This window comes from Haliotis cracherodii, unplaced genomic scaffold, assembly GCF_022045235.1.
Source record: "Haliotis cracherodii isolate W230 unplaced genomic scaffold, xgHalCrac1.p SCAF_20, whole genome shotgun sequence".
NCBI classification, from domain to species: domain Eukaryota; kingdom Metazoa; phylum Mollusca; class Gastropoda; order Lepetellida; family Haliotidae; genus Haliotis; species Haliotis cracherodii.
This window is the reverse complement of record NW_027266276.1, coordinates 4,553,271-4,579,360: the sequence shown is the minus strand read 5'-3', so window position 1 is coordinate 4,579,360 and position 26,090 is coordinate 4,553,271. Positions and strand designations below refer to the sequence as shown.

Sequence of the window (26,090 nt, the reverse complement as noted above, 5' to 3'; positions counted from 1 at the left end):
GACTTCTACCACCATCGTAAGTCAACACCTTACTGGAGTGCCACCACCATCGTAAGTCAACACCTTACTGGAGTGCTACCACCATCGTAAGTCAACACCTTACTGGAGTTCTACCACCATCGTAAGTCAATGTCTCACTGGACTTCTACCACAATCGTAATTCAGCATCTTACTGGAGTGCTACCACCATCGTAAGTCAACACCTTACTGGAGTTCTACCACCATTGTAAGTCAACACCTTACTGGAGTTCTACCACCATCGTAAGTCCGCATCTTACTGGAGTTCTACCACCATCGTAAGTCAATGTCTCACTGGACTTCTACCACCATCGTAAGTCAACACCTTACTGGAGTTCTACCACCATCGTAAGTCAACACCTTACTGGAGTTCTACCACCATTGTAAGTCAATGTCTCACTGGACTTCTACCACAATCATTACTCAATACCTGTCATGATGTTAACAGATAGTCTATGTACCAACACAGTCTTTGTACCAACACAAATTACACCCAGTCATGAAGAAACGAGTACGGTCATAATATGACATGGAATAAAGATTCTCTTGCCAAGGCAGACACATTTTACAAATATTTGTAAAAAATCTGCCATAAGCACAGCTATTTACAATGACATGAAATATGAATATAATGATTCTGATGATTAATGTGTGATATACGATAAACCGTGAGTATGATTTTGCATCATAAATGCCCAGACCAGCACTGCATCACTTGCCCCAACAGGTATATAGTAACCATGGTAACACAACTCTGAAATACAAATGTTTAAAATGCTGCTATGATGCGCACCATGCAAGTTACACCTTACACATGACGATATAGGTCTTACAGATACACATCACGTATACACATGCTTTAAGGGAGCAATCATTTCATCCAATTTGCCAAATAAACCAATCTAGTCTTCCCCAACACACAACAATCTCCTCCTGTGTTAATGTATTAAGCTACAATGGGTCATTCTTGTTAATTAATCCAACCATGCAGGACATTTATCTACAAGGGTTTCAGGGTTTCCTTAAAAGAGTTCACCAAATGCTTACCAAATATCTCGACTTCAAAGACTAAACATGTCAAACACTCTTGATTTATCATCCAAAACTGGCTTCCACAGGACATATGTGAAATCAAGCAATATCTCCTTACATCACAATGCTTTGCAGACCATTGTGATGTCATTAGTTACCATGTCACAATCAAATGACATCATTAATCTATCCGACATTGAAGCATGTTAGCTTTTTACACTAAAGACACTGCTTATATTACTGTCTGCAAACTAAAAAAGTTAAAGGATTGATTTTTGGATGATAAATACAATCTCACCTTTGTGTCTTTTGAAATCAAACATATCAACACAAGAAAAGTTTAAAACTCCTCGCAAACCTCGAAGTTCTTAAGTTTTAATACTATAACTTTATCAACTTCCGTTGATATATCTGACATCAAAAGACACACGGGTGAGATTATTTTATATTGTAAATAAACCCTTAGAACAACATCAAGTCAAATATCCTGGACATAAACTGGTTAATTTTAGTTAAACATAACAACTTGAAGCCCTCATAGAGACTGTGCCATCTCTTTATAATATGAATACATTTACATGAAAAATGACACAAATGATTACAGATCAGTATAGAATTGTGAAAGTGTTGATGGAAATTGTGGAAAGTTGGATTTTAATGGATGTAGAATAGACGTTTACATATCAGCAATTCTGTACATGTGAAATGAATCAAGATCATGAAATACAGAGAGCAAACAAGACTGTTTGAAGATCACAAAGATGTTATGCTGAAATGAGAGTTGTCTTAGAGAATAAATGCTGTGATGTCAGAAATATCTGCATCAAAATACTGTAAGGTTAGAGTCCCATGAGTTGTCCTCCATGACTGAATTATGAACATGTATTAAGTCACTGTGAAAGACTGAGTAAGACAAAACACATCTTTGTACATTGCCAAAGAGGCAGTGTTTGAAACACACCCTCCCAATCAGAGTTGCTACTTCAAAGCATTTATAAACCTATTTCCCACAATGTTATAGATTTAAAGACAGAATACCCATGTATCACATGACATCAACAACTAGCTGGTTTAATCTTGAGGCCTGTGACACAATCAGGGGAGATAATTCAGCCAAGGAAGACAACTCCTGGTTACTATAGTTGTTAGTTAATAGAACATGCGTGTTAGTAGTTATTCCCATGCTGTAGTTCTGTGTTTACAGGTTAGAACACCAGTGTGACCTTGTACCTTTCTTCTTCCTCACTCTCCGAATCTACGTCCTCATTTTCATCGGCATCACTTTCACTGTTCTTATCACTGGAAGCAAGGACAGCATGCAGGGTCAGTTGCCATGGAAACATGCAGTTGATGTGTTACCTATGGTAAAACTGCCTTACACAGCTCAGTGCCTATGCCGACGCTCAGTGGAGATCTCATGTATGTTAAATAAACCTCCTCTAGAAAGCAGAGTCGACAGCTGGATAGAATGATGGTGTTAATGTTAACACACCAAGCAATATATTTGTTTGAGCTTTGGACAACACAAGATGTTATTAAAAGGTAGGTATATATTTCAAGAGTGTCAGAATTTAAACTGAGCTTCAGAAATCCAGAGCAATAGGCAGGGAGACAATGTAACATTGCAGCATTTCAAATATATCTAGAAAAAAAATAATTCATTGCTGAAAAGATTTACAAAAAAATCGCCTGTTTATTTTGGGTCACAGTGAGTGTGTGCATATTGTTTACACAGCAGTCAGCAGTATTCCAGCCAGAACTGTGGTGTCTGTGATGTCATTCAGGTCATGTTATGACCCACAATCAGTCAGATCACTATCTGCAACCACTAGATCCTCGTGGAATGGCAGACACTCGGAAGGGCTGCCAACAGTAGCTTCTTGTCTGAGTCAATTTGAAAGGCTGCAACAGAACAGTTTTACCATAGGTGTCCGAGACACTGGACTACTCACAATTTACAAGAAACTCACAGTGATTCTGTTTCATTGATAGAAACTCATACAAAAAATCAAATCACAAGTCACAATGTCCTAATCACATAAAACATTACCGCAAATTAAAACATCTTTAAGAAGCTAACGTAAAAGTGGCCAATTGGTGAGTAGGGCTCATCACTGTCTTAAACTGTATCCCAGTCATACTGGGTGTCAGCTTGCCAAGGGAGGTAAGCCTAAAACTATTCCAGTCATACTGGGTGTCAGTTTGGCAAGGGAGGTAAGCCTTAAACTGTATCCCAGTCATACTGGGTGTCAGCTTGCCAAGGGAGGTAAGCCTTAAACTATTCCAGTCATACTGGTCAGCTTGCTAAGGGAGGTAAGCCTTAACTGTATCCCAGTCATACTGAGTGTCAGCTTGCCAAGGGAGGTAAGTCTTAAACTGTATCCCAGTCATACTGGCTTGCAAAGGGAGGTAAGCCTGAAGCAGACTTGTACCACTTTCTTAAAGCACAGCTATAGTGCTGACAACCCAAGGATTCTGAGTTTGGCAAATTTGGGACTTGAGTCCGCTGTAAGGGAGACTATCCAGCACAGCTTGGGCAAGTCTTGTTCTACAAACTATCATTTTGAAAATCCTGCCTCTTACAAATGTCAGTTCCTTATATTGTTCACATGACAAACATTACATACACTGATGACACAAGTAAGGCCATAATCACAACAAAAAACATTGCTGAAATGGTACTGATAGCAAAACGATATTACGCAGGAGACAACGTCAATGAAAAACAAAACTACAGGTACACAAATGCTACAAATAATTTCTGAGTGATAAGTTATTTCTTGTAAACAAATACTTTGAAAAATGAACAACTTCCTACACAAATCAAAATGCAATATATAAGCAAATATTCAAATAAGCCAATTCTGACAAATGCAAGAAACGCTTGATACAGTTGACATCCTGTGTGTGAGGGTACTACCCTGTCACAAAGTTAATGGAAGTTACCAATACACAAAGAGCACATCAAGAGAAAGCTTAAACTGTCAAATTAGCACGAAAAATGTTTATCTCTAACATACACTACCAAAAAAAGTTAAGTACACCCGATTTTCTCATATGACTATTGTTAATATGTCATGACATGGATTAACTGTAGTCCCATGAAAAAGTCGGGTATCCTTTAACTTCTTTTGAGCACAACATAATCTACAAATGAAAGTAGCACTGTATTATTTCCTTATTCAAGCTGTGCGGATCACCTCCTGACAGGCGAAATTGGTGAAGAGAGTCAAGGATGAATCCTCCATGAACAGTAGTATAGTGTTATCATTGCATGTCAGCTTCATGGGAGGCCTCTTTGAACTGTTCTAGTTTACTGATCCTGTCAGCGATTTCCAAAACTAAATCCAGTAAACTTCGTTTATAACGAACACGCTTATAACAAACTGACGGATGTAACAAACTGCTTTTTAGTCCCGTCCATTTGCTGTATATATTCTTATAATGAACGGATATAACAAACTACTTTTTAGTCCTGTCCATTTGCTGTATATATTCTTATAATGAACAGATATAACAAACTACTTTTTAGTCCTGTCCATTTGCTGTATATATTCTTATAATGAACAGATATAACAAACTACTTTTTAGTCCTGTCCATTTGCTGTATATATTCTTATAATGAACAGATATAACAAACTACTTTTTAGTCCTGTCCATTTGCTGTATATATTCTTATAATGAACGGATATAACAAACTACTTTTTAGTCCTGTCCATTTGCTGTATATATTCTTATAATGAACAGATATAACAAACTACTTTTTAGTCCTGTCCATTTGCTGTATATATTCTTATAATGAACAGATATAACAAACTACTTTTTAGTCCTGTCCATTTGCTGTATATATTCTTATAATGAACAGATATAACAAACTACTTTTTAGTCCTGTCCATTTGCTGTATATATTCTTATAATGAACGGATATAACAAACTACTTTTTAGTCCTGTCCATTTGCTGTATATATTCTTATAATGAACGGATATAACAAACTACTTTTTAGTCCTGTCCATTTGCTGTATATATTCTTATAATGAACGGATATAACAAACTACTTTTTAGTCCTGTCCATTTGCTGTATATATTCTTATAATGAACAGATATAACAAACTGCTTTTTAGTCCTGTCCATTTGCTGTATATATTCTTATAATGAACGGATATAACAAACTACTTTTTAGTCCTGTCCATTTGCTGTATATATTCTTATAATGAACAGATATAACAAACTAAACTGAGTGGTCCCTTTGAGTTCGTTATCACCGTAGTTCACTGTAGGATTATGTATAATACATGTTGATGCCTTGAATTGATTGGTAAACTAGTCTCTGAGAAGGCGCAGGCATGACTCAAAACACAGTAAGTCGGAATCAAGTACCAGAAAGTTACTCAATAACATGACAACATGATCGTGTTCTATATTCTGTGGGATGTGTCTCAAGTAGGCAAGTTCTCATCATTGTTACAAACAGGCAAAAAAAGCCAGGCATAAACGTAGAACTATTTATCTAGCCCTCAAAATGTTAAGGGAACAGAAAAATGATGAGAAAATCTTTACAGAAAGTCTATATATGATGAACGAATGAATATTGTGACATACTTTGATACTTGCAAAGTCAGCACAATAACAGCTATTTTATGCTGCAGTCGGCAAAATTACAGCATTGTCTAACTGACGATAGCTTTGAGCACGCCATCGTGCACGGAGATAAGCATTATACATGGACTATTAATAATATCATTACTGTTACATCTACTTTTGCTGCAGTCAGCAACTGTGAGGAGAGTCTAGGTACTGGAAATGTCATTATTAATCTACAAACAAATGAAATACAAAACAGAAACATTTATTTCATATGAAGCAGTCAAACATACAACTAAAAAACTAGAATGATAACGATAAATCTCTTTAAGGTTTCCGGTAAATAGTGTTCTTGTTGCTGTCTCTATGATTTCCCTCCCATGTGCCGAGTACGATAACAAAACTGATTTAAATCAAAACAGATTTTTTGTTGAACAGGTGCAATTGTTTATGATTCAAAAGAAGTTAAAGAACACCCGATTCTTTCAAATTACTAAAATTAATCTGTCATGGCATTGGGTGTTCCTTAAGATCTTTTTAGTAGTATATAGCCATTACTGAAATCAACTGATGCTTGATCGTAATAAACTGGCAGGCAACACAATTTCCTTTGAAAGCCATCATAACTCCTACAAGTACCAATATTCTCAGCAGATAAACAAATCTTGTGAAGCTCTTGAAACCCTCCTGGCAGCATGTGAACCAATGTTAAACACACCTGGTATGTGATGCATGATATTAATGAAGTCTTTGAAAAAGGCATTTAGAAGTGATACGCAAAAGGAAGAGAATTCACGGATGTCAACTTCTTTATTATGAGGAACACAACGTTTCGGGGTATATGCTTACTCTTAGTCATTCACCAGATGAAGGAATAAGCATATACTCCAAAATTCTGTGTTCCTCATAATAAAGAAGTTGACATCCATGAATTCTCTTCCTTATGATATTAATGAAGTTACAACTACAAACAATACAAATGATACTACTAGTGATACTAGATACACATTCAGTATGAAAGATGTCTACCATGCAGTTACAAGTTGTACAATACAACATACGACATGAGAGAAAACACAGGCGAGAAGAGCAGCCATACCTCTCCTTCTCGTCCTCCTCCTCGTCCTCAGACACAACTTTCACCGGCAGCGGCGGCAACGCAACCACTTCGTTGTCTGAAAATGTAAATAACAGGTACTTGCATAAACTATTAAAGTACACATATTGTTTTGTGGTGGAGTATATTATAAGCTTATTTCTGCTGATTATTAGTGGCAGCTAATTGTGTTGCTCGTAAAATAGAGTGACCTCCCTTAGTTGTTTACAGTCAAAGCTCCATCCCAGTGCTTGACACCTATGTTACCCTCCCATAATAGACAGCTCAATGTGAGGAGCTTGTTTACAGTAGTCAATTCACTTCTGGCACTGACTACCTCATTAGAGCTGCTTCATGAGGTGACAGTTTCTAGAAGGCTGGTTGCATCTTCATAAGATGGTAATTCGAGGCCTTCTACATGCGACTTATCCACTTGCACAATGCGGACAGGATACCTATCTGAAATCACTGACTATTCTGCCTGCTTCCAACACTGTTTAATCAAATCAAAGTCACTCCTCCCAGCTGACAATCAGATCTAAGTCACTCCTCCCAGCTGACAATCAGATTTAAGCCACTCCTCCCACCTTACAATCAAATCAAAGACTCTCCTCCCAGCTGACAATCAGATCTAAGTCACTCTTCCCACCTTACAATCAAATCAAAGACTCTCCTCCAAGCTGACAATCAGATCTAACTCACTCCTCCCAGCTGACAATCAGATTTAAGCCACTCCTCCCAGCTTACAATCAGATCTAAGCCACTCCTCCCACCTTACAATCAAATCAAAGACTCTCCTCCAAGCTGACAATCAGATCTAAGTCACTCCTCCCAGCTGACAATCAGATTTAAGCCACTCCTCCCACCTTACAATCAAATCAAAGACTCTCCTCCCAGCTGACAATCAGATCTAAGTCACTCTTCCCACCTTACACTCAAATCAAAGACTCTCCTCCAAGCTGACAATCAGATCTAAGTCACTCCTTCCAGCTGACAATCAGATCTAAGCCACTCCTCCCAGTTGACAATCAGATCTAAGACTCTCCTCCCAGCTGACAATCAGATCTAAGTCACTCCTCCCAGCTGACAATCAGTTCTAAGACACTCTTCCCAGCTGACAATCAGATCTAAGTCACTCCTCCAAGCTGACAATCAGATTTAAGCCACTCCTCCCACCTTACAATCAAATCAAAGACTCTCCTCCAAGCTGACAATCAGACAGTCACTCCTCCCAGCTGACAATCACATCTAAGACACTACTTACAGATGACAATCACATCTAAGACACTCCTAGTCACCTCCCAGCTGACAATCAGATCTAAGTCACTCCTCCCAGCTGACAATCAGATCTAAGACACTCTTCCCAGCTGACAATCAGATCTAAGTCACTCCTCCCAGCTGACAATCAGATTTAAGCCACTCCTCCCACCTTACAATCAAATCAAAGACTCTCCTCCAAGCTGACAATCAGACAGTCACTCCTCCCAGCTGACAATCACATCTAAGACACTACTTTCAGATGACAATCACATCTAAGACACTCCTAGTCACCTCCCAGCTAACAATCAGATCTAAGACACTACTTTCAGATGACAATCACATCTAAGACACTCCTAGTCACCTCCCAGCTGACAATCAGATCTAAGACACTCCTCCCAGCTGACAATCAGATCTAAGACACTCCTCCCAGCTGACAATCACATCTAAGACACTCCTCCCAGCTGACAATCAGACAGTCACTCCTCCCAGCTGACAATCACATCTAAGACACTCCTAGTCACCTCCCAGCTGACAATCAGATCTAAGACACTACTTTCAGATGACAATCACATCTAAGACACCCCTAGTCACCTCCCAGCTGACAATCAGACAGTCGCTCCTCCTAGCTGACAATCACATCTAAGACTCTCATCCCAGCTGACAATCACATCTAAGACACTCCTAATCTCCTCCCACCTTTCTTCAAGTCTTCTTCCATCCTTGCCTTGAAGATGTTGCACTTCATCTGGTCAGGGGGGATGGTGGCTGTGCTGCTTCCTGCAAACTTGACCTGGTTGTTCTTAAATGTGTTCACATCTGGCTTCGGTTTGTGCACCACCGGCGCCGTATCGTCCAACACCTTCATCCGTGCCATCGCGAACTCAGATGCCTCTGTAACAGATTCACATCAACATCAGCTTGGCATCCATGTTTATACAGATGGACCTTGCCATGATTCCCAGAAAATATATTTTCAGATGTATGTCCTAATCTTATTTGTGGCAGATCTTACAATGAAATCCACAACATAACATTGATGGGGAAGTCCAGCATGTCTACGAATCAGAATGACATTGGATATTGACATCAAACTGACCTGAAGATCTTAATTATAGCATGACTCCCAAAGTAATGTTCTCTGTTAAATTCGGAATTGTGTTTGTTGTTGACACACTGGAAAGGGAGGTTTTCCTGCCTCGTGCATGTGCATTAGGTGCAGGTGATGAGGTACTATTACTTGCACAACATATTATGGATGGTTGACTGTGAAGAGGACTTCTGTTGAATCTCTGAAGACTTTCATAGTGTGATGACAGCCAAAATACAGGACTTACGGCAATGATGAATAGAGGTAGGGTAGAAAGACAAGTTCTATGGATGAACAACTTCTTATTACAATTAGTGCAACGTTTCGGTGTAGATCCTAACACCGTTATCAAACAAGTGATGAGTTTGTTGATGGCTGAGATTGCCACGTCTCCATGTAGACGACGTATAACTTCTTTCAGTGGCATTTAGAAGTTGGTGTGATGAAGAAAGACAAGTTCTATGGATGAACAACTTTTTGTCTTTCTTCATCACACCAACTTCAAAATGCCACTGAAAGAAGTTAGAGGTAGGGTATTTGCAATAATTACAAAAACTAGTGGGAAAGTCAGGCTTGTCTACAAATCAAGACCACACACTATATTAACATTAAACTGGCCCTAAGCCTGGGTCTTGCCTGATGACATTTCTAGTGTTAATATTCCCAAATTGAACAAACCTTGTATGGAAACATTATTGCCAGCTGAAGAACTGGTTGATGGTCGTGGAGATTTAGGTTTCCTGTTTAGAGAGTTCATTGAAGTGTCTGCTGCCGTTCCTTTGATCAAGGTGTCTAATCTGTCAAGAGCCGAGGTGTTGGCCGGGCCGTCGGCAACGTCGACTGTCACAGTTGGTGCAGCAGCAGCAGCAGGAGACAGCACTGCTGTTGTTACTTTGGGTTCATCGATTGTTGTTTCCTTCTTGTCCGCCCGGATAGCTTCCCGGCTTTGTTGCGCTGCTTTCTTCCTGTCGGCTCTCTCTTGGGCCAGTTTCATCTTCTCTTCCCGTTCTGCTCGCTCGAAAGTTGCCCTGCGGGAGTAGCGGTGACTAGGTTTACGTTCAAATCGGACGCTGCGGCGAGCTCGACTAACAGTGGCTGTCTGGTACTCCGTTCGACCACTGAAATGAAAGGTGACCTTGGAACACTGATGGAGAACTCTTGACACACATACAAACTATCCCCATAGATTTCGGTCAGCCGAACCATCACATCCAAACATGGCAGAGATACTCTCTTCCTTCAGCCTGGCAGTAGAAAAACCCAAATAGACATGTAAAACAAATTTAACTCTTATTAATGAATAAAGTTAAACACCGCTTGTCCAACAACCTTGACCTTCAACACAGCCTCGATTGGTTTATCGGAATTATGTTGTAGGTCCTTATTCCAGTCACAGTTGTCCATTCAATATCACCAGAACTAAAGCTTCTGTACCGCCTCATAAGCAGGGAGCTGCCCATTGTTAAGAGTCAATGAAAGTCGCCTGACACATCACAAGTTAACCTCGGCTCAATCGAACAGCTATCTATCAATTTTCAAATTCTTTTACAAAGGCAGATTAAAACATGTTGGCAAGATGAATTTGTTGTTGCAGAATGACTCGGGTACATGTTGTCTTATCAGTCTCGCATCAGGTTTTATTTGATGAGCGTGACAATATGAGTCTCCCGACTTCATCCAAACACAAAACGAGTCTCACCTGTATCTGAACCTTGACCCGAGTCTGAAGAAATTCTGTCTAGCATTGCCCTCCTTGACAGGGCCCTTCAGTCGGAAGAAAGCGTGGTGTTCTACTGCACACTTCCACAGGTGCTTGCATGCCTTGTCGCTCGCCAGCCGGAACACGAACACATGGTCCTGACTTGCACCCTGCAACAGTCCATGATCGTTATACAGTCATCAAAGAGGGACATGACATCCACAGATCCATCTCAACCTGGGCTTCCCTGACACTGAGTCTAGTCATTAAAGAGGGACATGACATCCAGATCCATTCAAGACTATCCTATACCCTGATCTCATGACTTTGTTAATGACAAATATGACTCCCTCACTCACGGTTTCATCGTCTTCCACAGCCACCAGTGTCAGCTTCTTCCCCTTGAAGTCCAGCTTGGTCATCTTCGGCCTGGAGGAGAGGATGTTAGATGAAGCAAACTCGCTGCAGTATTCCGACAATATCCCAGCAGTATTCCCACAATATCCCAGCAGCATTGTCACAATAACCAAGCAGTATTATTGTCACAATATCCAAGCAGTATCCCCACAATAACCCAGCAGTACTGTCACAATATCCCAGCAGTATTATTGTCACAAAATCCCAGCAGTATTCCCATAATATCCCAGCAGTATTATTGTCTCAAAAACCCGGCAGTATTCCCGCAATATCCCCACAATAACCCAGCAGTATTCCGACAATATCCCAGCAGCATTGTAACAATAACAAAGCAGTATTATTGTCACAATATCCAAGCAGTATCCCCACAATAACCCAGCAGTACTGTCACAATATCCCAGCAGTATTATTGTCACAATATCCCAGCAGTATTCCCATAATATCCCAGCAGTATTGTCACAATATCCCAGCAGTATTATTGTCGCAAAAACCCAGCAGTATTCCCGCAATATCCAAGCAGTATCCCCACAATAACCCAGCAGTATTCCCACAATATCCCAGCAGCATTGTAACAATAACAAAGCAGTATTATTGTCACAATATCCCAGCAGTATTCCCATAATATCCCAGCAGTATTGTCACAATATCCCAACAGTATTCCCATAATATCCCAGCAGTATTGTCACAATATCCCAGCAGTATTATTGTCGCAATAACCCAGCAGTATTCCCGCAATATCCAATCAGTATTCCCACAATATCCCAGCAGTATTGTAACAATAACCCAGCAGTGTCCCCACAATAACCAAGCAGTATTGTCACAATATCCCAGCAGTACTGTAACAATATCCCAGCAGTATCCCCACAATAACCAAGCAGTATTGTCACAATAACCCAGCAGTATTCCCACAATATCCCAGCAGTATCCTCACAATAACCCAGCAGTATTCCCACAATATCCCAGCAGTACTGTCACAATAACCCAGCAGTATTGTTACAATAACCCAGCAGTATTCCCACAATATCCCAGCAGTATTGTCACAATAACCAAGTATTCCTGGAACATATCAGTAGTATTCCTGCATACAGATCCCATATAATTAGTAAAAGACAAACCGCCTCTCTACTATAGGCTACAGCTTTTGTATCCTCAATGTTTGCTTCTTACCAGAAGAAGAGACCAATTTTCTGTTTGCCCTCGAACACCAGAACTCCAGTTGGAGTCAGACCCAGGCTGTACTCGTTGCCATCTCGACCCTTACAAAACAAGCAAAAATCAGTAAGTTTACATACTACAGTAGCCAGATAGTCTCTGTAGACTGACACCTCTGGAATCAGATATTCCCTGCTAACCAACACGTCTTAAGCAAGATATACTATGTAAGCCAACACTACATACTGCTTCTGTTCCACAAAGTCATTTAATTGAAACTCGAAACTTAAACTGAAACTGTTGCTGGTCCAGACTCGATGTTTGGACAGGGTCCTCTGAGAGAAATCAGTCCACCGTTCCTGTCTGCGAAACTTGGTGACAACAAATATGTTACAGGGAGACGGCTGCCCCGAGGTTGTGAAGGTCGACACCCACCATGACCATGTGCATGTCCACGCCGTACATCTCCAGCCACTTGGCCTTGTTCAGGTAGGCAAGCTCCGCCTGGGCCGGCGTCATCCCCCTGCAACACAACACAGGATCTTACAGGTCTCCTGACACAACACAGGATCTTACAGGTTTACTGACACAACACAGAATCTTACAGGTCTCCTGACACAACACAGGGTCTTACAGGTCTACTGACAACAGAGGGTCTTACAGGTCTACTGACACAACACACAGGGTCTTACAGGTCTACTGACAACACAGGGTCTTACAGGTCTACTGACAACACAGGATCTTACAGGTCTACTGACAACACAGAATCTTACAGGTCTCCTGACACAACACAGGATCTTACAGGTCTGCTGACAACACAGGGTCTTACAGGTCTACTGACACAACACACAGGGTCTTACAGGTCTACTGACAACACAGGGTCTTACAGGTCTACTGACAACACAGGATCTTACAGGTCTACTGACAACACAGGATCTTACAGGTCTACTGACACAACACACAGGATCTTACAGGTCTACTGACACAACACACAGGATCTTACAGGTCTACTGACACAACACACAGGGTCTCACAGGTCTACTGACACAACACAGGATCTTACAGGTCTACTGACAACACAGGGTCTTACAGGTCTACTGACAACACAGGGTCTCACAGGTCTACTGACACAACACACAGGGTCTTACAGGTCTACTGACAACACAGGGTCTTACAGGTCTACTGACAACACAGGGTCTCACAGGTCTACTGACACAACACACAGGATCTTACAGGTCTACTGACAACACAGGGTCTTACAGGTCTACTGACACAACACACAGGGTCTTACAGGTCTACTGACAACACAGGATCTTACAGGTCTACTGACAACACAGGGTCTTACAGGTCTACTGACAACACAGGGTCTTACAGGTCTACTGACACAACACACAGGATCTTACAGGTCTACTGACAACACAGGATCTTACAGGTCTACTGACACAACACACAGGATCTTACAGGTCTACTGACAACACAGGGTCTCACAGGTCTACTGACACAACACACAGGGTCTTACAGGTCTACTGACACAACACACAGGGTCTCACAGGTCTACTGACACAACACAGGATCTTACAGGTCTACTGACAACACAGGGTCTTACAGGTCTACTGACAACACAGGGTCTCACAGGTCTACTGACACAACACACAGGGTCTTACAGGTCTACTGACAACACAGGGTCTTACAGGTCTACTGACAACACAGGGTCTCACAGGTCTACTGACACAACACACAGGGTCTTACAGGTCTGCTGACACAACACACAGGATCTTACAGGTCTGCTGACAACACAGGGTCTTACAGGTCTACTGACACAACACACAGGATCTTACAGGTCTGCTGACAACACAGGGTCTTACAGGTCTACTGACAACACAGGGTCTCACAGGTCTACTGACACAACACACAGGGTCTTACAGGTCTGCTGACACAACACACAGGATCTTACAGGTCTGCTGACAACACAGGGTCTCACAGGTCTACTGACACAACACACAGGGTCTTACAGGTCTACTGACACAACACACAGGATCTTACAGGTCTGCTGACAACACAGGGTCTTACAGGTCTGCTGACAACACAGGATCTTACAGGTCTACTGACACAACACACAGGGTCTTACAGGTCTGTTGACACAAGCCAGGGTCTTACAGGTCTACTGACACAACGCAGGACCTTACAGATCTACTGACACAACAGATGATATTACAGGTCCACTGAAACAAGGATATTACAGTAATTCAGTTTTCCTTTTAATGCCAGCATCACATGTCAAATTGACATTCACCCAGTGGTGTAACGACTCACCCGCACTTCTTGAACTGTTCATGGATTGCTAGTTCCATGTCCTCGGACTGGTTGTGGACGAACCGGAACTCCGAGATGTACCCCGGGGTGTGGACCTCTGGGTCGTAGTCTCCCAGCTCAGCTGAAATAACAAACAGTTAAGTAGGTAATCTCCTCTGGCTGAGTAATGCACCATATGTATTGTGTCACACAATGTACCGGTTTATGTAGAGCAGCATTGTACCCTCTGTATCTGTACACATGCCTAATGTATTGTACCTTCTGCCTCGGTACACCTGCCTAATGTATTGTACCCTCTGTATCGGTACACCTGCCTAATGTATTGTACCCTCTGTATCAGTACACCTGCCTAATGTATTGTACCCTCTGTATCAGTACACCTGCCTTATGTATTGTACCCTCTGTATCGGTACACCTGCCTAATGTATTGTACCCTCTGTATCGGTACACCTGCCTAATGTATTGTACCCTCTGTATCGGTACACCAGCCTAATGTATTGTACCCTCTGTATCGGTACAGCTGCCTAATGTATTGTACTCTCTGTATCAGTACACCAGCCTTGTGTATTGTACCCTCTGTATCGGTACACCAGCCTTATGTATTGTACTCTCTGTATCGGTACATCTGCCTAATGTATTGTACTCTCTGTATCGGTACACCAGCCTAATGTATTGTACTCTCTGTATCGGTACAGCTGCCTAATGTATTGTACCCTCTGTATCGGTACAGCTGCCTAATGTATTGTACTCTCTGTATCGGTACACCAGCCTAATGTATTGTACTCTCTGTATCGGTACACCAGCCTAATGTATTGTACCCTCTGTATCGGTACACCAGCCTAATGTATTGTACCCTCTGTATCGGTACACCTGCCTAATGTATTGTACTCTCTGTATCGGTACACCAGCCTAATGTATTGTACTCTCTGTATCAGTACACCTGCCTAATGTATTGTACTCTCTGTATCGGTACACCAGCCTAATGTATTGTACCCTCTGTATCAGTACACCTGCCTTATGTATTGTACCCTCTGTATCGGTACCCCTGCCTTATGTATTGTACTCTCTGTATCGGTACACCAGCCTTATGTATTGTACCCTCTGTATATTTGCAACTGAATATATTCACCTGTGACATGTACACAACACAGATAAAAATAACCCCACTATACAGGAGTATTTTCCTCAGACAGGTGTTTCCTCCAGGCGGTGTTTCCCTGTAGATCTGTGTCCTCCTAACTGTGGTGTACATTGTCCCCACACAGAACTACCCCAACACTGCAATTCATCAACGTCACAACAAGCCTCACTCAGTGGGGAAGACAATGACTACAATGTCACACAGCTGATAAACTCCAACCCAGTCTTCCTGTCCTCCCACTCAAGGTAACACCAGTCTCATAAAAACATTCACAACACTACACCACAGCAAAACCTGCTCTCTTTGATCAAGCAGGAGTAGAAACTAACAGTTTTCGTCCACTAGTCCTTATAATGATAACATATAGCAAAACCCCGAAAAATGGCAAATTTCTACTAGTCCTTTACCATTGGGCAGTTTGGTAAGGACTATAGGACTAGTGCCAATTTCTAACGCTGTCAAGTCTGTCTGGTAACAAATGTGGGACACATATTCTGACATGGTACAGGCCCTTAAGTAAATCAGTAAGAGAACACCTATGCTTAACAATGGTAACAACTCGATGTCATGACATCAATCATCTCTTCCTGCTGATGGTGATTATGATGGAACCTGTCATGAGGCACTCAATAGGCAGTTACCATGGTAACATGTTTAAGCACTGTCAGAAAATAAGGGATCTTGGACCTTAGATGTTCTTGAAATAGCAGTGTCAGAAATTTAGGGGTGCAGGGGTCCTGAAGATTTCGTATTTCAATGGTCCAGTTAATACCTTGGCTTATCTACAGGGTCGGCTTATCTGCAGTCATATACGGTAGAACATTCAGAAATTAAGGTGGGGTCTTGTGGTTTGGAGGTTTTCTGATATAGCACTTACAGAACTTAAGGTGGGGTCGTGTGGTCTCTGGAAGTTTTCTGATATAGCACTTTCAGAATTTAAGGTGGGGTCATGTGGTTTGGAGGTTTTCTGATAAAGCACTTTCAGAACTTAAGATGGGGTCGTGTGGTCTCTGGAGGTTTTCTGATATAGCACTTTCAGAACTTAAGGTGGGGGTCGTGTGGTCTCTGGAGGTTTTCTGACATAGCACTTTCAGAACTTAAGGTGGGATCATGTGGTCTGGAGGTTTTCTGATATAGCACTTTCAGAACTTAAGGTGGGGTCGTGTGGTCTGGAGGTTTTCTGATATAGCACTTTCAGAACTTCAGGTGGGGTCGTGTGGTCTGGAGGTTTTCTGATATAGCACTTTCAGAATTTAAGGTGGGGTCGTGTGGTCTGGAGGTTTTCTGATATAGCACTTTCAGAACTTAAGGTGGGGTCGTGTGGTCTCTGGAGGTTTTCTGATATAGCACTTTCAGAACTTAAGGTGGGGTCGTGTGGTCTCTGGAGGTTTTCTGATATAGCACTTTCAGAACCTAAGGTGGGGGTCGTGTGGTCTCTGGAGGTTTTCTGATATAGCACTTTCAGAACCTAAGGTGGGGGTCGTGTGGTCTCCGGAGGTTTTCTGATATAGCACTTTCAGAACCTAAGGTGGGGTCGTGTGGTCTCTGGAGGTTTTCTGATACAGCAGTGTTTTTAAGCATTTAAGCTGGGGTCACTCGCTCCCTGGTTTTCTGCCATGGTATTCTAATGTGGTACAGGTACATAAACAAAAGTTCTAAAACCAGATGTGGATTCTTATCCAGACGGAATATGTCAATCACACGGAGTGTTCGGTGACAGATCAATACAACAGCTGCGACACAGGCCTGATCAATACCATCAGGGCCACAAGGAGTCAGCATGCTGGAACAACAGTAGATGAATCTACCTCACTTGATCTGACTCACTGTGCAAGTTACAAAGTCACTGCTATAGGGCTGGGACGAGTCCAAATCTACTACCAGGGTACCCACCCTGCTTTACCCGACCCTACCCGGGTACCCGCTACAGGTCTCAAGAGTTTGGTACAAAATGTCCGGTTCGAAATAGTTTGAGCGAAGCCCTGGTAAGATGTATTTAAATATATGTATATAACGATTTGGTCATGCATACACTGAAGTTGACTGAAGTGTTATTCAAACCTATGAAGGTCAGAAGCAATGGTGCTCAGTCAGAAAGAAATGCGAACATTAGTGACTTGTAATGTAGAGTTCTAGATATTTGTAATCATTAAACAATATATCACATGACTGACCACGGGTCCGGGTAGTCCTGTGGGTACCCGGGTCCTACTCTTTACCCACCCTACCCAAGTACCCGATTTACCCTTCCCAGCCCTACACTGCTAGCTGACTAAGTACTTTGAATTGATGATCGAGTGAGGGAGGTGTTTTATCCTACAGTCTCGACTAGGCAAACCTATGGGGTCTGATGACACACTGGATATTAGATAGAGGATTCATCACGAGTGTTTTTTAATATGGGAAATATCAACCGAGTCTTAGTTAATCGGTATTTGCCGAGCCTTTGGCGAGGCAAATACCGATTAACGGGACGAGGTTGATATTTCCCATATTAAAAAACACGAGTGATGAATTCTATTTATCATTTTCACATTTTTGCTTCCCAATTAAGGAATAATTGCATTAAACATTAACATCAGCAACTTGTCGAAATCTTACGTATAGATCGTGCGTAGTGATACATGTTTTCCATAGCCGTGTAAACCAAAATAAACAACCTCTTAACTCCTTTATGGCATATTCCTTCGCCGACAAAAAAAGTTCCTCGGATTATTTTAAACAAAATACTTGAACAGACTTTTGCAGAATAATTGAAACTTTAATAACGGTAACAACAACGATTCTGTGTAATCTGATTATATCTCTGGTGTAATTTCACTTATAATATATAGTTTCAAATCAAACCGCTCTCTCACTTGAAGAATGTCTCGCGGCTGAGAGGTCAGAGTAAGATGCATTAGTCGGTGTCACTATCACTTTCGATGACAATCCGGCGTCTTTTGACTGGGACCGGGCTTGGAGGTTTAACGAGATTAATCGTTATGTTTCCACCAGTAATGTTGCCAGCAAACATAGTGTTGACACCACCAGAAACATGTATTATTTGAGACCGCTGACTGTGTTTTCTACTGTCGATTTGGACATTACGCGAGGGGCCGCTCTGCATGACGGGAGTTTCACCAACAAGCTGGGATGTCATAGTGTGGGATGGAGTGTTTCGTGAAATGATGTTGGATATTTGCTTGTGCTGGTCAGGATTGATATGACAGTAATTGTTCACAGAATGGATGTTTTTGTGGCCAGTTATCTGCATTATTTGATTTGGCGGAACATTATTGTCATTCAACTTTTGCACAAGGTGTTTGCGCGCAGAGTGATTTGTGAGTCGTTTCGATGTTTGGAGACTGGCGGCATCACACATGTTTTTCATGAGAGAGGAAAGTTTGTTTTTCCCAATACGATAGCGGATAAACCACTGATCGCCAGGTTTAGGCATACCTAAAGTGTGTGTGCCGATGTAAAAGGGATCGTCATCTCGACAGAAGTCGAGTGGACGCGTGGAGGCATACAACTTATACACCTGCACAGGGCACCGAGAGGGATCAGCAACATTAGCCCACATTTTGGGCCTAACGTCGCGACAATCACGAGGATTCTCACCGGACCTATTCTTTTCTTGTCTCATGGACAGTTCAAGATATTCGTGATCGTCTCCATCAACATGCAATGTGATGTCCCCCCAACACATGTTGTAGTGATCACTGACACCTCTTAACCCGAAATGGATTGTGTTGTAGAGCCATAGACAGTTTATTATGCTCATTGGATTACTGATTCCAATGGATCCGGACTGCCACAGGGACTCGATCTCTTCATCACCAATCGGGTCGGCTCTCCTTGGTAAGTTGCCACGCCCTTCTTTCTTTAGTTCAATTTTTCTCCCCTTTAATACTTCCCGTGATCGTGAAAATTCTAAAGATGACGTGAGTGAATAGCCATACCCCCTTCGTTTTAGTGATCTCTCGATGCTGCTCTGAAAACCCGTGAGACTGTTTGGTTCATAATTTTCCCCATTTGTTTTTCGAACACTAATGAAAAACTTGCAGAGAAGTGTGTCTAGTTCGTTTGGGGGGATTTCGTGCATTTGGCGAAATTCATTTTGTACTTTTAGAAAGTTATCGAACAGTTTCAAGTCGTACAAAGTTTTCTTGGCTGTGTTTTTGTTTTGATTGTCTAGGATCACACCATCGATCATGCCGTCCTCAACAGCCACAAATCTTCCTTGGGCATCTTTCGGCTTTGTGTTCGTCGTCTGCTTCGCCGTGCTCGACGATGGCGTTTCGATGATGAAACTTTGGCCACAGGGAAGTTTTGATAATCTGCCTTCATCACAGTCAAATTCAAATTCAGTACCATCAACCTGTAACCTGTAATATCCATTTGTCAACACGGATATCACTGTAGCACTTCCCCTTTGATCTATTAAAACATTGTCTCCAACATCAAAGGTATCCATGTTGTTTGTAAACACCTACTCACGTGCACCGGCGAAAAAAGTCCCACTTCCGGCTATCTAATTTGCATATCTAATCTGCATACTTATGTCATTGGGGTATGGCATACATGTTTTTATGTCATAAGCTTATGTCATGGATAAATGCTTTAGTTAAATGATAAATATGGATATTACTGGCCATGAGACAAGAGGAGATAACTGCTTCCAAACACATCTTCCTCTCTCTGATTCACTGACATAACCATTCCCCAATTCTACAACGAGTCAAACCTCCATCTGAAGACTAAGTTCTAGTGGTAGAGCGTCTGCCTGGAGAGAGGAACGTCCGGGGTTCGATCCTCGGCTGTGTCATACCAAAAGACGTCAAAAGATGGTACTTCTTGTTACCGTACCTGGAGCTCAACATTATGGGGATACAACAAGGAGTGGTCGGCTCGGAGGCAGTATACTGTGTCTGAGTGGGGTATTCATGATAAACTTTGGCATGGTATCTCAGTGGGCTAGCACTATAAGATTGAAATTAGTCTGGACTAGCACAAGCAGCCACACATGCACGTCGCTATATAAGTGTAATAATCTTGAATACAACGTTAAACCCCATTTCACTTCGCCTAATTTCAAAAATCGATTTACAGACAAACTAATTCTGGACAATTTCTGATAAAACCCTTGCTTCCCCATGCAGTGTTCAGTGAGACAATACAGGCTCTAGATCCCAAGCCCTGAGACAACAGAGGACTGTTGGTGGTTTCCATTACCACTAAACCACACCCAATGGAGCTTGTTCCTGGGAGGAGATATCAATGGTTACAAGAGTAGTGCCATGGTTACAAGAGTAGTGCCACGAGATGGCACCAAAGGTCACCAAGCCCTGCTCCCTTGCCCATGAAAGTGTGCTTGCTGTCACTACACACAAGATAGCACTGGGGTTGTACAGCCAGGCTCTGTTATCCTCACCCAGTATGATAGACGCATGTGACGCGAGGCAGGCAGATACCATTATTCTGGCGCCGGCGCCATGCTGGGGCCAGAGGTGCACAGAATCAGCCACTAATGTATTTGCTACAGATAGTTTCTGTATTACTGTTTATAACCGATATATTTGCCAGAGTTTGAACTTCAAAGTATTTGGACATTTCTTTGGCACATTCTATTACCTCACTGTAAATATTCTGTTCCAAATTTAACATTTAACGACCTAAGAAAAGCTGTACAGATATTTCCTGTATGTGACTATTTCAAGCCTGCTACTGGAGTCTGTGCCAAAACCTACACTACTAGCCTGAACATGGCTGTCCCCATCATTGTCTGGAGATTTTAGTGTTATCATATAGATTATTATTTACTGAACTCACTGACTGAACACACTTTTACCAGACTCGGCCTTTGACTAGCGTTTTGTTTGTTTGTTGTTGTTCAACGCTGCACTCAACCATATTCCAGCTATATGACAATGGTCTGTAAATAATCGAGTCTGGACCAGACAATCCAATGATTAACATCAAGAGCATTGATCCACCAAACTGGAATACGATGACATGCATCAACCAAGTCAGCCAGTCTGACCACACGATCCCGTTAGTCAGCCGTTACGACAAGCATAGCCACCTTTTATGGCAAGCATAGGTTTGTGAAGACCTATTCTACCCGGATCTTCACGGGTGTTCGGACTAGCGGGTAGAGTTACAGACTGCTACTGGGAATATACACAGTACTGTGGTTACAACATGATGACGTCATGTGACACCCTGGATCCTTACAGCATGTGACAGACTGCTGTGATGGTGACAGGCTGGCTGTACATTGGAGTCTGACAGAGCATGTGATTTACATGTTATTGGTCGTTACACACTAGCTTCAAAGTGGTGGACCATGGTGGTGGGTGCAACGGATACCAGATCATTACTCTCAGGGTGTACTCACATTCTACAGAGTTCAGTCAGGGTGTACTCACATTCTACAGAGTTCAGTCAGGGTGTACTCACATTCTACAGAGTTCAGTCAGGGTGTACTCATATTCTACAGAGTTCAGTCAGGGTGTACTCACATTCTACAGAGTTCAGTCAGGGTGTACTCACATTCTACAGAGTTCAATCAGGGTGTACTCACATTCTACAGAGTTCAGTCAGGGTGTACTCACATGCTACAGAGTTCAATCAGGGTGTACTCACATTCTACAGAGTTCAGTCAGGGTGTACTCACATTCTACAGAGTTCAATCAGGGTGTACTCACATTCTACAGAGTTCAATCAGGGTGTACTCACATTGTAATGCTAGAGCACAGAATTCAATCAGGGTGTACTCACATTGTAATGCTAGAGCACAGAGTTCAATCAGGGTGTACTCACATTGTAATGCTAGAGCACAGAGTTCAATCAGGGTGTACTCACATTGTAATGCGGGGGGAGGGTTCAATCAGGGTGTACTTACATTGTAATGCTAGATCACAGAGTTCAATCAGGGTGTACTGACATTGTAATGCTAGATCACAGAGTTCAATCAGGGTGTACTTGTATTGTAATGCTAGAGGAGGGTTCAATCAGGGTGTACTCACATTGTAATGCTAGAGCACAGAGTTCAATCAGTGTGTCTTCACTCAGAGGCAAGCGGTTGTGGAAAATGTCCTGTTTCAACTGAAGGAAGAACTGATACCTGAAACAAAGAGGAGACACTCACTTGTTGCTCAGCACATCAACCTTGAACCTTCTTCGACCTCCCCCCTAAAAAACATTCCCATGAGTCTGTGGAGTGTTGTTTTTCACATCAAACAGCACAAAATAAGTATCACAATATGCATGTTTTGGGCTTGGTTTGGTTTGTTGTTTAACACCACACTCAGCAATATTCCAGCTCTATGACAGTGGTCTGTAAATTTTCGCATCTGGACCAGACAATCCAGTGATTGACATGATCATTGATCCACGCAACTGGGAGACGATGACATGCATCAACTAAGTCAGCGAGCCTGATCACCTGGTCATGTTAGTTGCAATTTACGAGTCACCTCTTACAACAAGTATATCGTGACTCCTTTGGTAAACATGGCAGCTGAACTTTATTATCTGAAAATACAGACACAATCGCTGTACATTTTCAAAGCTGCATAATATTTGTTATTTTGCATTTTTGAATGAAGGCAGGAACGAATCTTTTTACTTGGGTTAAACCACTCAAATAACGTAGTATTATCATGTACAGAGACTGGAAATACCGCACAATCTGATGATGTGCCAGAAACTCTTAATACCCCCACAGTACCCCCATAATACCTCTACAGTACCCCCATAATACCACTACAGTACCCCCATAATACCACTACAGTACCCCCATAATACCACTACAGTACCCCCATAATACCACTACAGTACCCCCATAATACCACTACAGTACCCCCATAATACCCCTACAGTACCCCCATAATACCACTACAGTACCCCCATAATACCACTACAGTATCCCCATAATACCACTACAGTACCCCCATAATACCACTACAGTACCCCGATAATACCACTACAGTATCCCCATAATACCACTACAGTACCCCCATAATACCACTACAGTACCCCGATAATACCACTACAGTATCCCCATAATACCACTACAGTACCCCCATAATACCACTACAGTACCCCATAATAGCCCTACAGTACCCCCATAATACTCCCACAGTACCCCCATAATACCACTACAGTATCCCCATAATACCACTACAGTACCCCCATAATACCACTACAGTACCCCCATAATACCACTACAGTACCCCCATAACAGCCCTACAGTACCCCCATAATACCACTACAGTACCCCATAATAGCCCTACAGTACCCCCATAATACTCTCACAGTACCCCCATAATACCACTACAGTACCTCCATAATACCACTACAGTACCCCCATAATACCCCTACAGTACCCCCATAATACCACTACAGTACCCCCATAATACCACTCCAGTACCCCCATAATAGCCCTACAGTACCCCCATAATAGCCCTACAGTACCCCCATAATACCACTACAGTACCCCCATAATAGCCCTACAGTACCCCCATAATACCACTACAGTACCCCCATAATAGCCCTACAGTACCCCCATAATACCCGACCAATAAGTCCAATACACAGAACTTACCTTGTTAATTCTTCCCGGAGGTTATTTGGCTCAGATGAATAAAACTTGACTCGAAATCGGAATGTATAGGGAGGGCCAACTGCAAACAAACCATCCACTGATGAGTCGACGATTTCAGTTTTAATAACAAAATACGCCCCATGACTTTCTTTGAAAAAACAGAAGTGATAATGATAATGATTGAAAATAATAATCAAATTAAATTGAAATAAGAAATAAAGAAATAATTACGACTTAACATGCTTAATGAAGATGGACAATTGGAAGTTCCTTTACCACTTTTCAGAAATAATATCAGAATGAAAATATCAAAAAAAGGTTTAAAATGGTGAGTTGATGGTGAAGTAAATGTGAATATATTCTAAACTAGTGATGGTGACCCCTCGGCTTGTACTGACAATCTATGCACAAACATGCTAAACTGGCAATCAACAACACAAGAACTGATAATTCACAATTTCAAAATTCAGTCCGAAATTACCATCAATATTATTATTAATAAGGGTAAGGGTCATGCAATTATTAACCTTATTCAGCCTGTTAAATCTCCAGGGGTTTGGACCAAGAGTAAATCAAGAGTAGAAAGTAGAAAAATACAAACATTATATTCAGAAAGATTAAAGACTCAATTAATATTGAACATGTCTCATGAAGAAAGACAAATCATTATTTCGTCCCTGGAGTAGTTACTGGTTCTCTAAAATGATTAAAACAAAATCCAAATCTATGACCACATCCACTTTAATCATATCAATATTTTAAGATAAAAAAATCTAAAATATAATAACCAGATAAATGGAAAAAATCTAATATTTTATAAACAACACTAAATTAGAATTTACATGAAATAAACAAGACACAAAAATACTACAAACAGCTAATTCAATTGGGCAAACTGCATAACTTACATCTTAAGTTTGCATGTGATAAACCTTTTTTGTATAGCTGTTTCCATGGCAACTGTCACATCAATTAAGGTGTGTTAATCAATGCACTATTTTTGAAGGGCAAGGTGAGAATTATTTCATGTGGCCAGACTTTGAACATTAGTAAGCAGAGTGGTGTTGATGTGTGTGGTGTGATCTGTCTGAGTCACACATTACCGTGCATGCTCGCACTGACACTCAACGTGTACCACTCCAGTGAAAAGTCAGGAAAACCATTGCGACTCTCTAGAAATATACTGTCTAGTTTCGCTTCAGCTAGGTCTGCATTGATAAAACTACTATTACATAGGATCAATTCTGACAGGATATTATTTGTCAATTGTAGTTTTCTTATTTGCAAAATCAAAATCAGCAAAACTTAAACCCATCTTGAATCAATACTGTGATTAATACTGTGATTAACAAACAATCATTCACACAAACTGTAACCACCCAGCAATAGAAACTAACAATTTTAGTCCACTTGTCCTTATAATGATAACATTTAGCAAAACCCTTAAAAATGGTAAAATTTCTACAAGTCCTTATATCTAACTATTGGGCAGTTTGGCAACTGACTTAACTGACTAGTGCCAACTTCTATCATTGCCACGTGATTCGAGTCAGCTCAGTATGGGTCACATCTCTGTACTTACCGTATTTGACGTAAAAAGCGCCCAGGGTGCTCTCAAAATTAGAAATAGGGGGCTCTTATTAGAATATTATTTTGGTGAAAAAACCAGTGTTGAAACATAAATTCCGTGGTTTATGCAG

At 41.5% G+C, this 26,090-nt stretch overlaps 1 protein-coding gene across 3 annotated transcripts in view; it reads right to left on the bottom strand.

Annotated features, from left to right (window-relative positions):
- The window catches only part of LOC139470233 (band 4.1-like protein 5), a 79,708-nt gene that overhangs the window by 7,956 nt on the left and 45,662 nt on the right, over positions 1-26,090 (bottom strand). For 2 of the 3 annotated variants that reach the window (XM_071252554.1, XM_071252555.1), the window contains 11 exons: positions 24,391-24,469; positions 22,811-22,908; positions 14,657-14,777; positions 12,779-12,866; positions 12,359-12,447; positions 11,134-11,203; positions 10,775-10,944; positions 9,754-10,193; positions 8,685-8,879; positions 6,732-6,807; positions 2,281-2,349 (listed from right to left, as the gene is read on the bottom strand). In XM_071252554.1, coding sequence (XP_071108655.1) covers positions 2,281-2,349; positions 6,732-6,807; positions 8,685-8,879; positions 9,754-10,193; positions 10,775-10,944; positions 11,134-11,203; positions 12,359-12,447; positions 12,779-12,866; positions 14,657-14,777; positions 22,811-22,908; positions 24,391-24,469 — 1,495 coding nt within the window. The remainder of the gene's footprint in view (positions 1-2,280; positions 2,350-6,731; positions 6,808-8,684; positions 8,880-9,753; positions 10,194-10,774; positions 10,945-11,133; positions 11,204-12,358; positions 12,448-12,778; positions 12,867-14,656; positions 14,778-22,810; positions 22,909-24,390; positions 24,470-26,090) is intronic. The other variant, XM_071252556.1, reaches the window with a different exon arrangement.